Below are 13937 nucleotides of genomic sequence, written 5' to 3'. Positions count from 1 at the left end.
TGTCTCTCCAGGCCTTTAGTTGCTGCTGAGTGGACATCCTGTCACACACACTCTGCTATAAAATAAAACAGCTCTTAGTCTCTGAGGACACAGGAAATCTGAAGTCCATTATGTCTTGAGGAAACCAAGGAGTATCATTTTAGAGTTCAACTTTTGTTAATGCTACAATAAAATTTTTAAAAATGCGGCCTGGGTTAAAAAAAATCATATTAATGGGAATCTAAGTAATTAATTCAAGACTTTCTGGGAGGGAAAATGATGTTAGAACTTTAGGGGGAAAAATTTTGAAATTTTAAACTATTAAAGCTCACTCTAGAAATGGGTGTGGCTTAAACAGCAAGCTCAGTACTGGAATTCTAGTTTTATTGCAACTGGCCAACAGTGCTCTGCCAGCTACCCAGATGCCACCTCTGGCCCTCCCCATGGCTGCAGGGCACACACGCCAAGACATGGTGTTAGCTCTGGGTCCAGGGCACCTTCCCCAAGGGTGCTGGGTGACATGAATGCAGTAGCAACTAAATTTCCACAGAATGTCCCAATGGACAGCAAATGGCCTCTTTAGATCAGCAGTTCCATATTGAAAAAATAAAGTGACCAAGTCTAACAATATTAGTATTCAATTCCTCTCTCATAAGGAGTGCTTTATAGTGTAAAGGGAATGATTTTTTTCTTTTTTTTTTTTTTTTTTTTACCAACAAATTAACTCCTTTCTTCGTTTGCCCCATTTCTACTACTATTCTCTCTATGACACCCACTTCATCCACCTCTGGGCCACCACTGTCACAGATCCCAATTGAGCCCAATTTCCCTCCGGGTACAAATAATGGGTCAGTCCCATAGGGTGGGGAGAAGTTAATTTGTTAAGCATCTCTGAAGACACTGAAACAGTCCTTAAAACAACTGAGAAAAAAATTACATGATTAAATCATCCAAGATAAGTCTTATCTCACACCAGCACATTTCAAGGTATTTTTAATAGATTTACATCATGTAAAAAAAGTCCAACTTTGAGAATTTTGCTTCCTTCTTGGTATGTTAACATTTTGAAATATCAGAAAAATCAATTCAACCGAAAAGTAAAATGTATTGAATTGACCCAACTATAAATCCTGAATGAAATAATAATAAAAAAATCATTAGAGAAAAACCACACTTTGATCTTTTTAATCTAGTTAAATTACACTGTCAATTGGTAAATGATATTTTTTAATGGCCGGTGAGGGCCTTAGAATAATTGTTTCTAATATCCATATGGTATATTTCACACTGCAAATCAAGCTAAATCTTGTTTGAAACAGATTGCTATTTGTTGTTGCTGTCCCCCTGCCTCCACTGACTTTTTTTCAGTTTTATTGGTCTTTCTTGAGCTGAATGGTTCCTTTCCTTAGCGCTCCTTCTTTTTACACACAGATTTGAAACTGTAATGTCAGTGAATTGACCACTCAGAGGCATGAGGAGTGAAACACTGACATCAGCTAATTTCTATAAGTTTTGCTGAAACGTCATACTTGAACATGATATAGAAGAAAAAAACCATGAGTCCCAATGACAGGAGGGGACAAATGCACCAAAGAGAATGTTTTATGTTAAAAAAAAACAAGCTTGGATTCACAAAAATTCTGAATTTATTCCATAGATGTTAGATAGCAGCTTAAAGTAATCTATTAGTTTTTAGGCTTTGCTTTATTGACTCCTTTGAATTTTGAAGTCAAACAACATAGAACATAACTTTATAAAAATATCAACTTTGATTATCTTCTTTGACAATGTTAAAGTATCCCAACTATATAAATCTAAAATAAGGAGAACACTTGTACAGAATTTTGTCCTTTGTAATGGTCCAAAGGTGGGAAGGGTCAAACATCTAGGGATGATGTAACTCTTCCAACCTTCGAGAACAGCCGCTTACGCCAAGACCTCTGAGCCAACAGGTTTCAGTGACGGAGCAGAAGGGGCCTCCGTCTGGCGGCCGGAACACTTACCCCATCAGAACAGCTGTAGGCACAGGTTCAGGAGTTCAGGTAGGAGACAGGCCTCTCCAGGACCGCCAAACCAGACGCGGTACAACCAGACACGGCCCCAGCGAGCCGCTCATCCTACAGAGCCCTTTCAGTAAAGCCCATCTACATGGTGGACTTCCCAGCGTGTTGGTATGAACCGAGTGTGAGTTGGGGGTCGTGGAAAAGTTTACTTGGAAGAAGAGTCTGAGGCAAAAGGGCTCTTGAGCTACCTTCCGATTTGTATTTCTTTTGAGAAATTTCTAAGTTTCTAAAAGAGATTAACCTCACGTTCCACTCCAGAGCGAAAATTCGATTTTTCAGAGGTGCAGCTTGGTGAAGCTAATGCCCTAGATAAGAGTGGGAGATGCGAGGCCCGGGCCTCTCCACACACTCTGTCCAGCAGACGCATGAGGCACTGTGACTTCCAAACTCTGCGTGCTGAGCACTAGTGACGACGACAGCAGTGACAGCTGTACTTGACCTTCCCTGGGAAGACGCTCACTCTGGAACAACTGCTTTTCTGTCTCTGGTGGGGTATTTTTTTCCCTAAACAATCCAAATACTATTCTTCCCTTTTAAAATCAGGAATGCATGTACACAGCACACCCTCCTCCTATACTAGAAACAGCAGACAGCAGGACATGTGTATTAATTTCAACTCCACCTAGTAGTGGAGATGGACAGTGACCCTCTGCATTTCTTTCCCAAAGTAACTCCTGGGAAGTAAAAGACTAATGATCTTCGCAACTCTCAAAATGGAATTTCATTAAAAAGTACTTACTTTCCCAATGAACACAGCATACAAACATGAAAAAACAAAGATTTAGACCCTCTGAAAACATCAAGGACGGGATGCAGGTAACTATGATGTCAAGTTATGTATATTGTCAGTAGTTAACTTAGAAACGGACAATAAAATTGCACAGCACAAATAAGTGGATTAAAAAAAATGATTGTTATTATTGTTAGTCTGATGACATGGAGAACTTTGCTGGGAAAACACACTGGTTTCTTATGAGCCAGCATTTATTTGGGGCATGAAGAGGGGAAAAGAAAACGGGGGGGGGGGGAAAGGATGACACTGGAATTAGGCAAATAGTCTTTATACGCTAATGTTGTCACTGTCACAGAACTACCCACCCAGTGCAAAGTATGACTCACTAATGACAATAAGTGACAACATAAAAGTCAATATGCAGTTAACCCATTTAGACACATTCATCCTTCAGCATTCTTTTTTCAATAAAATTCATTTTAAATTATATTAAAAGGTAAAACAGAGTTGCCTTCCTTTACACGTCCACGACTGATACGTTTTCTGAGGTCAGGCAGAAGGAACCAGAGTTACTGTGTCACGTCGCGGCTTGCTGTCCAATGTTGAAACCCAACACAGACTCTCCCTCAAACGTTCACGTGCACCCAGAAACATGAAAGTGCTGTTTCCTTAAAGATTTCTCAAAATCGCTATTGCCCTGAAAGTTAAAACTCTGCCGCCTCTCTGGAGTTCAGAATCACTGTAAACCTTTCCAGGGCTCTGTTGAACGCCTTCTATTCTGAGTGACTCCCCTGTCCTCTGAGGACACGCTCGTCTGTTCCCAGCTGAATTTGAGAGCTCCCTGGCAGAGGCGGACCCGTACCTGTGGGTGCAGCACACAGTGAGGGCCCAAGTGCAAACTTCTCAGAAAAGATCTTCAGCTTTCAACCCCAGGGCAAGAAGTCAGTTCTGAGGTGCACAGAAGAAACACACAGTTGGTCTCCTATCCCCCAGTAGTATGGAGCAAAGACATATAACGTCAGCAGTGGCTGTTTATAGATAAAATATGGCAATACTAGGGCAAACTATTACCCAACACTGTAGACGGTTCAATTCCAGGTTGGCAAGTCTGAGATATGTTTGACATCGGGCATAAAAATTGAAGTGGTAAGTCGGAGCCGTCTCGAGTTCTAGATTCATGTATACCAAAATGTGTGTGTGATAAAGAAGAACACTTTCTTTTCTTCAGTAGTTTCAAGTGTGGACACATGGGATGGTGGTGGGGGGCCCTGGGGAGGGGAGGGAGGCCGACCCCGGGTCTGAGAATGGTCACGACTCCTACTCGGAGTATCTCGGTGTCCTGGGTCTTCGCAGCCGAGGAAGAACCCGGAGGTAAGTGACTGCATCCTCTAATCCTCATCGCTCACCAAACGGCTCCATTTCAAGGGCTGTAAGCACCCGGTGTGGACTTGCGCGACACACACCGTCTTCCCGGGACCCTCCCCGTCCTGGGTGTCAGAGGCCATTGCTATTCCTGTGACATAGGGGTGGCTTTGAGAGCTCCACAACGCCCGATCGAGACTTGGGGAGGAACTTCGGAGCACGTCGCAACAACCGCTGGGCCTCTGTAAACGTTTCGGTCAACTCTTTCTTCCACTGCACAAACTCTGGATCACTCTAGATGGAGACACACACGGAGAAGTTGGGACAGCTTCACCCACTGTGACAACAAACGTGGAGGCCTTGGAGACACTCCTTTGCCCCCATGAAAGCACACTATTTTTTGCCCCTCAGCGGTGTTATTAGCTGGTTATTAGCTACACAGACTTCCTCCAAGGTCTCCCTGCAGAGGAAGGAAAGGCTTACAAGCCCTTCAGCCGATCCTCACACAGCCTCCCTACGAGAATCACTGCCTTTAGTATGCTTAGTGATTACCTTCAAGTTCTGATTTCTAAAACAACTCAAGTCTAATTTAATTTGCCTTCCCTGCATCCTTTCTCAAATATATTTTTCCTATAGATAATATACGGGTTTTTTAGTATTTTGTATCTGCTTATGCCTTGTCTTGATGTCTCCTGGGTTATCGCTTTGCTCTATTTCAAACTCAGCAGCCTTTAGGACGAGTGACTAGACTCTAAGTGGAACTGTAATTATCAGGAAAATGACCACTTGGAAAAATGATCAACTGTGAGTTACTCTTAGTCCTTAAAAAAGTTGGGATATTTTTAAATTTGGAGACTCTTCCTCTTTTCCATAAATAAATTCTTAAGAAAAACATCTATATACAAAAGAACAAATAAAGTACAGATGCTGAGTTTTAGACAGAATAATTGTGAGCACCTGTATCCCCCCGCCCCCGCTGAAGAAACAGACTCGATCCATATTTTGACACGGTCTGTGTGGCTCTCCTGGACGGCAACCTCTCCAAGATAAACACTTTCATAAATCTGGTGTTTCTCATTTCCTGATAATTTTAACACACACACACACACACACATATATATACATATATATATATATATATATATATATAAAATATGTACATGTTTAATATAATAGACTGTTTAGTTTTATAGTTTTAAGAACTTAATATAAATGGAATCTAGAGTATGCATTTTTCCACAGAGCATTTTGTTTACGCCATATCCTCAACTACACTTGGTATTATGATAGGTGGGAAATGATCCATCTCACCGTGGCCCAAATCTGCATTTTACTGAAATGGGGAGGGGAGACTCTGTAGGGAAGTACACGTATGACCCATTAGAAATTTTGTTTCAGGAGGAACAGATCTATAGAAAATAAGGCAAGTAAAAAGAACGAAAAGTCTTATTTCTTAAAAAATAGAACACATCTAATGGGCAAAGAAAGATCAGGAGGTTAACTATACTATACTCAAGATTGTTTTCACATTTTTTCCAAAGAAGAGAACATGAATGGCCAACAGGTACATGAAAAGATGATGCTCAACATCAGTAGTCACTGAAGAACTGCAGATTAAAACCACAATGAGACGCCGCCTCACGCCCGTCAGAATGGCCATCGGCAAAAAGACATAACAAGTGCTGGCAAGGGTGTGGAGAAAGGGGAACCCTGTGCACTGTTGGCGGGACTGTAAATTGCTACAGCCACTATGGAAAACAGTATGGAGGTTCCTCAAAACACTAAAAATAGAACTAGCTAAAAATATGATCTAGCAATTTCACTTCTGGGAATATATCCAAAGGAAATGAAAACAGTAACTAAAAAAGATATCTGCAACCCCATGTTCATAGCAACATTATTTATAACAGCCAAGATATGGAAACAACCTAAATGTCCACTGATGGATGAATGAACACACACACACACACACACACACACACACACACACACACCGGAATATTATTCAGCCATAGAAAACAAGGAAATCCTCTCATTTGGGACAACACAGATGGACCTTGAAGGCATTATACTAAGTGAAATAAGTTAAGACAGAGAAAGGCAAATACTGCATGATTTCACTTATATGTGGAATCTAACCAACCAACCAGCAAACAAACCCACCAAATTCATAGAAAAAGAGAGAAGATTTGTGGTTACCAGAGGTAAGGGGTGGGAAGAAGGAGAACTGGAGGAAGGTGGCCCAAAGGTACAAACTTCCAGTTGTAAGATAATAAGTACTAGGGGTATAATGTACAACATGAAGACTATATTTAACACTGTTATATGACATATAGCAAAGTTAAGAGAGTAGATCCTAAGCGTTCTCATCACAACGATTATTTTTTTTCTTATTTTATCTATATGTGATGATGGATATTAATTAAACATATGTGGTAATCATTTCATGGTATATGTAAATCACACCATCATACTGTATACTGTAAACTTATACAATGACATATGCCAATTATTTCTAAATGAAACTGAAAAAAAAGAAAAATGAAACAATTCAAGTCTATAAAATAATACATGGGTTTTGACAAATTTAACATACCTTCACATGCAGTAATGGAGTAATTAAATATGTTTTTGTATCTACTACTGGCTAACTCTTTAAATATGCTACACACATACACACACACACACACACACACACACACACACACACGCCCCAGGAGAAGTGTTTAGGAATTAAATTTGGGCTACCACAGAAATTTGGTAAGAGAAATATGGAATTTCCCCTTTGAGGAGTCACTTTGGAATCTTACATTTATTTAGAAATACAAACTTCAACCTTCAACTCGCTGAAAGATTTGGAAAATTATGAAACAAATAAAATTCTAGGCCCCTACTAAATATTGGACAGAGTTCCCAGACAGGGTAATAAAATTATTTCATGTACTTCCTCCTGACATGTTCTAATATTTGCTTCTTTAAAAATAACGTAATTTGCTGAAAACCTTGTACCTTAGGGCTTTCTTGCTAAGTTAAAAAGCATGGAGTAAGAAAATGTTTTATAACCAGACAGCCATCTTTATATGTATATAAAATTGTTCTAAATTTCACCTATGAGAAAATAATAAAAACTCACCTCACACTGCAAGACAAACTGCTTCCCTCCTTTTATCCTCAACAAAATGCATTTTTTGTCTTTAATTTGAGTTTCTTCCACAGACAGAATCTGTTCCATTGTCAGTAAATTTTGCTAATCGTAAAAATAAAAATTACAAATTACTTCAAATTATTTCATGATTTCTTCAAGTTAAAGTAATCAATCAATAAAAACCAAAACTATCAGCTCAGAAAAAGTAAAACGTAAACAAACAAACACAAACCGGCATTTTTCTTTGATGATACACTAGAAGTGGGGGAGGGGAACAGCTACAAAGGAACACATACAAAAGTTCAAATGATAACATCTACAAAGAAAGGAACGTCTCTAGAAGCCAAACGCAAAGCTGTTCCCTGAACACAGAATTGATTTTCGAGTGATTCTGCGTCACACGTACTTTTTGTATCAAGCACTCATCTAAATTCCTGTCAATAAAGTTGAGAGGGAACACTGACGTGCTTGCTGTACACATGAGCCGGAGGTACGTGGCTGAGCTTGAACACAGCAGCTCAGCACGCTTGGTAATGTTTAGGTTATAAGCTAACATTATTTTGATAATCTCAAAATGATGTTATGGACGTAGGTGACATCCTTAAAAGACTGTCACACGAGGTCTATAGCATTATTGAATTCTATAGTGTCCTGTGTACCTTACCATTTTCGGTTTTTTTGGATAAAGACTCCAAGAATCCTAAATGAAAAACACGACCATCATAAACGCTCACATTTGCTTTTTCCTTATTTTTACCTACGAGCTCACGCGTGCGTATTATGTAGCTTCTCAAATAGACACTGACTGTTTTAAAACCAAGATAATTTATTGCATCTGATGTTAAACAAAGAAAGATTGTTTTAAATTTAGTTTTGAGTATCTTTAAAAGTGGGACAATTTCCTTTCAATGTGCACAACAGCAACTTAGCAGTAGATAGCATAATAAACGCATGGTGTGCCCAGGGTCACCCATTATCTGGAATTATATATAATAATAATAACAATATACATATGAATTATAACTCAGGTGCTATATATATTACACGATGTATTATATAACACACATTATATAATACCAGTACCTGTGTTAAAATCAGGACTCCTCCCAAAGAGTCTGAGTTAATCATAACTCAGATCCTACATGTATTGCTTTTTAGAAAATGTCTTCCTTCTATGGTATTACTAATAGTGAGACGATCTCGTGTGTTTATAAGGAATGTAGTAATATGCAATAGCAACCACTCATAATTAAATAGCAACTTCACCAACAGGGGTTTCAAAAATGCATTCCAAAGTCAAGTAAACAAGATTTGGGCTTCCTTCTTTCTACACTGCTGACCACTGGAGAACTGATGGGCGGTATTCCGGTACAACCAACACATCAACTATGTTTTGAACATGTGGGACCCCTGTCCTGCTTAGTTGGTTCCCATGACTCACCATTCCCTCCCCAACAGCAGAAATGTACCTTGCACCTGGTTTGGCGCCTTCCATAGTAACAAGCTCTGGGCTCCTCACACAGCAGGCACATAATAAATGCTGCCTGACTTCCTACAAGGGACAGTGTGGATTGGAAATTTCTTTGTATCTTGTTCACAGACATAAGCTCTCGCAAGGACCTTAGAGGGCAGCTGTATCTTCCTATCTATTGTATAGAATCCACTTAGAACTTTCCGACAAGGTGGAGACAAAAGGAAGTATGGTTTTGTGACCTCAATGTGGCGCCAAGCATCATGGCTTACGTCACTTACCTCATTTCATTTGACGCCAACGAGGGGAGGTCAGTGGTATAATGGAGACACTGAGAACACAGGCAGACCCTGGTCAGAATCACTCCTAACTGCCTCGCTATGTCATGGGGACCAGACTTTCCCTCTCTTATGTCTTGGTTCCCTCTTTATAAAATAGGAGTTGGACCATCAAAGGTTGGTACACATTAAATGAGGGTTGTTGTTTTTTTTTCCTTTTCTTTTTTTTTTTAACAGCACCCGGTCCAAGATAAATATACAAAATGTTGTGGTGGTTGTTATAATTTCTATTTCTCCCATTTTATAGACAAGGAAACTGAGGCTCAGAGAGTCAGCATGATGTGCTCAGAGTCCCAGGGACACCGCACAGTGGATTTGAACACCTCTGTCTGACTCCAAAGTTCTAGCGTTCTCTTCTTTTTTGACCTACCCAGCCGCTCTCCAGTCTTCTTCCAACCTGTCTGCTTTGGCCTCACTGAATGGCACATTCTGTTTCCAGATATTGCAAAATCCTTCCTTGACTCAGAAGTTTAAAAGTTACAGTTTGAACATCAAAATCTCATGTATGCAAGTTCAAATTGATACGCAGGGCTTCAGAGGCTATTGTACAAAACACGCCAGCAGGATGAAATAACCATATGACACTCCATACAATGACAGTAAGTGCTTGGTAACCATGTGTCAGACTTACTCGTGACTCTCCCTCTCCTCTCCATTCAAGTCTGTTTGGAAAGAGGTAAAAATATCGACGCTGCCACTGAGTCAGAAATGGGTTTCCCAGTTTCAGCATGTACCCATGCATAATACAGTCTTTTCCCAGAGCGTAATCTGAGGAATACGAAATAACTTTAAGTTAAATAGGCTCTGAAGCAGAATGTCTATATCATTCTCAGAAAGAAAAGAATCACACACTTTACAGGATAGTAAGGTTCTATCAATATAACACATTACAGAAATCCTTATTTCAATTTTTAAACGCATGTGAACTGGAAGTCAAACAACAGTTTCTTCAGCTGTCTCTCTACTAACATATTAAATGGTTGCTTCTCAATTTTCTGATACATTGGTGATCATGTTCATTTATTGCTCTGAGAGGGCAAACGTCTGTTCTCAAACCATTTTTTTCATTATGTATAACAGAATTGAAGAATAGAGTAATTAAATTCAAGTCATGCCCAAAGTACCTTTGTTTCTATGTGGAAGGGGGGGGGGGGGGGCTCTCCCTTTAGTCTCCCTTTTATTTGTAAATAATTAACAGAGTGAGGACTTTCTTGTCTAAGTCAGCCAAAGTAACACAAGGATCAAAGCTGTTTATTCCTAGACTTAGGTTATATTTAGCCCTGAAATATTAGGTTGGTGCAAAAGTAATCGTGCTTTTTGCAATTTTTAACCTTTGAAACCGCAATTACTTTTGCACCAACCTAATATATGGTTATGTACAGAGACCAAGCTCACGTTGAGTCTTTATTACCTTTTTATAGTGAAGTATTGACTCTTAAAAAAAAAAAAAAAGGTCAACTTTAAGTGGCTTGCTTTGCCTTCATTAAAAGCTCGGGTGATTGTGCTAAAATCATTCATTCATTCCCTCATGCATTCATTGATTCATTCAACAACTACTAAGTGAACGCTAAGTGCTGGGCATGTTCTGCACATTCTGGGTTCAGCAGGGAGTAAAGGAGACAAAACTCCTGACCTTCAGGAAGCTTCCATTCTAGTCGGGGATTCAGACATAAACAAACAAGCAGTACCCCTGTTGTGCCACACGGACACAAGTGTGGGGCACAGAACCAGGTGGACAGAACCAGGGAGGGTCAGCCGTGATGGAGTGACCTTCCGTTAGGCGCCATTTTACTGGAAAAGGTGTCTGCATTTCTAACGTATATTTAAAGTCTAAGTCTTGCGTTTTTACTTCAGAGATCTACGCCTAGCCTGGAAAGGTGACTTCTGAGATCTTCAACCGAGACCTAGTTATGACCAAATTAATTACTTAAATATGAAGATAAATTCATTAATTTGTTAGATGTTCCAATTATAGCTCTGATTTAAAACACACACACACACACACACACACACACACACACACACACACACACACACTTCAGCAAGATCATTTTTTTCCTGGGTCTAATTTGTCAAGAGTCTGATGACATCATGGAGCTCCCCAGAGCAAATTACCACTGATAGAATTCCTTGTGCTAAATTTGCCTCTGCAAACACCGTCCAGAGTGATCTCTACAGAACAGCTTAGAAATAAAGCCCCTTTCTCTGCAGAATGGAGGTAAGCACAGTTAAAGGACTGGAATATTCCCTTGCTGCATTCAGGGAACTTCTATATAACAGTAATTTATCCAGGATGGAGGGCACTTTTCTTGGCAGATGGTAAGTGCTACTGGGGAACTGTGGACGACAGATGAAGAGTCAAGATGGCCCACACCCAAATAACCTAGTGACAGAATGAAATTGTTTCTGGTCATTCTTATTATAGAAAGTTAATCTCAAAACATCTTTGCTAAGAGGTATAAACAAATGGTACCTTACCATAATCATCAACCACAATATACTTAAATATCCAAAAGCCGTAAAACCTTAGAAAAATTAACAGTGACAATACTTAGTGAATTAAGAATCATGATCTATTTAATGCTTGATGTTATACAGTGTACTTTGGAGATCCTAACAGGGCACTCAAATATTGTAAATAAAAATATGGCTGGGTGATGCTTCAGCGCTGTTTGTAATATAAATGTATAAACACATTTCTATCTCTTGGCAAGTGAAATGCAATGGTTAAGTTCCTCACCAGGACTGGCAATATACTACGCGGGGCCCAGTACAAAATGAAACTGCAGGCCCCTTGTTCACAAATTGTTGAGAATGTCAAGATGGTGACAGCAGAGCATTAAGAAAAGTGGGGTGCCCTACAAGACGGCACACGCCCATGTCACAGGTGCTGTTCCTGGCACCGTAATACTCACTCTTCAACTTCCAAACTCACCTCCAAACACTCCAAGATATGAGGACATACTAACAAAATGCTGCTGAGTCCATCCATTTTTAAGTATGTCTTGGTTAAAGACTTTGAAGTATTATACTGAACTTCAGCATGCCAGATAAAACGAAAACAACTGATGGCATTTCCCTCTCTATTAGAAAGGACTTTGTGACCCACATGCTTTTTCAGCTTTACAAGAAACTTTGAAAATTCACTGCATTAGGAATATCTTGAGAGACATTAGCTATTTTACCTTCTTCATGGCCAAGTTGCTTATTTTTAGCTCTCTTCCTGGCCTCGATTTTATCCGTGTCTGCATTTACTGCTTCATAAACAGTTTCCGCTACTTCCTGCTGCCAGCGTTCAGAGATCACCAAAGGGAAGTTCTTGTAGAGTTCTTGGTCGCAATCAAGAAGCTTAGTATTTTAAGAAATTGAGAGAGTTATGATTTAGCAAACTTACAAAGACAACAGATTCAGAAGCGTCAGAACTATATGCAGGAAGGTAACTAGATGATGGCATATCATCATTCAGAATAATTTATGAGGTGTCATACATGTCTACTAATGACGATCAAGGAACCAGCACCCACAGATGGTTAGCGCTGATGAGCCCTTCACTTTCAGTCCTGGATCAGTTAGTCACCCCATTCTTCTAAACTATCTTCGGTACATTTTTGCCCATGAAAGGTATCACATACAGGATTCCTATCTGAAGTACTAAACAGATGCTGACCAAAAAGAAAAATTAAAATTTCAATTATGGTGACGATCTTTTATTTATATTGGAAATAGACTCCTACAGTTTTAGAAACAATTGAAAGGGAGGAGCCAAGAGGGCCTTCTAACCACCTTCAATTAATCTGAAAAGTGATAAAAACAAAAGGTAAACTAGGCGGAATTTACCATTCATTCCACGAACCTTCCAGCTAATCCAAATTTCACAGTATCATCAAATGTATACGCATAAAGCTCCAGAAACATGGCGCGTTCAGGCAACTTTGCCTGTAAGAGGTGCTGTCATAAAAATTACTTAATGACAGCATTCCTCTTCCAAATTGTTACTCCATATACTTCATTCTTCCCCCTAAGTGAGGCTGCCCTCTGAAAGAGAGCCACGAAAATGGTTTTATGCACCAGAGCTACGGTTTTGGGATAGAAAGGCTAGTGATTCTACTGAGAGAGAATAATGCGTGTCCTTCAAAAGCACAAATCCCTTTAGAAACGTGCTCTGCTCTCTGCTTTGCCTGAGAGATAAGTACAGGTGGCCCATGACCTAAGATGGTTTGACTTCAGATGGTGTGAGTGCGATAGGCATTCAGGAGAAATCCTATTTCACATTTTGATTTTTGATCTTTTCCAGGACTAGCGAGGTGGGGTACGAGTCTCACGTGACGCTGGGCAGGACAGCGAGATGGTTTTGCCCACCTGTAGGTGAATGTAAGTGTTCTGAACACGTGTCAGGTAGGCTGTGCTAAGCTATGATGTTCAGTAGGGTGGGTGCGTCAAACGCATTTTCAGTTTACAATATTTTCAATTTATGGGGGTTTATCGGGACGTAACCCCATTGCAAGTCAAGGAGCATCTGGACTGGGTAGATATTATAATAGGCAAGGTACTTAGAAGGAAAAGGAAGAGCGAAAAATGAGGCACTGGCCCAGGACCTTGAGCAACTCAACGAGACACCAGAAGAACTTGTATCTGCCTCCCAATCCAGGAGCTCTCCACCTGCTCTTACTGACCTATCATGATAATGTGCTGATTTTAAGATCACTGATTCATAGAAACTTTCCTCGTTCAGTTTTTTTCATCAGACGTCCTAAATAGGCCCAGAGCTGAAATCCTCAGCTGTTTTGAGCGTGAGCACTAGCGGTATGTGCACACCCATGAGTGTGAGTGTGTGTGTGTGTGTCTG

General features: G+C 40.0%; 1 protein-coding gene across 4 annotated transcripts in view; it reads right to left on the bottom strand.

Annotated features, from left to right (window-relative positions):
• Nucleotides 1–690: 690 nt before the first annotated feature.
• GRK3 (G protein-coupled receptor kinase 3) overlaps nucleotides 691–13937 on the bottom strand; it is a 118456-nt gene continuing 105209 nt past the window's right edge. For all 4 annotated transcript variants that reach the window (XM_081036829.1, XM_081036831.1, XM_081036832.1 and 1 more), the window contains 4 exons: nucleotides 12277–12439; nucleotides 9723–9859; nucleotides 7271–7384; nucleotides 691–4431 (listed from right to left, as the gene is read on the bottom strand). In XM_081036829.1, coding sequence (XP_080892955.1) covers nucleotides 4270–4431; nucleotides 7271–7384; nucleotides 9723–9859; nucleotides 12277–12439 — 576 coding nt within the window. In that variant the 3' untranslated portion in view covers nucleotides 691–4269. The remainder of the gene's footprint in view (nucleotides 4432–7270; nucleotides 7385–9722; nucleotides 9860–12276; nucleotides 12440–13937) is intronic.

This window comes from Rhinolophus hipposideros (assembly GCF_964194185.1).
Source record: "Rhinolophus hipposideros genome assembly, chromosome: 24".
NCBI lineage: Eukaryota > Metazoa > Chordata > Mammalia > Chiroptera > Rhinolophidae > Rhinolophus > Rhinolophus hipposideros.
The sequence above is the reverse complement of the archived record's forward strand: the minus strand, read 5'-3'. Positions and strand labels throughout refer to the sequence as shown.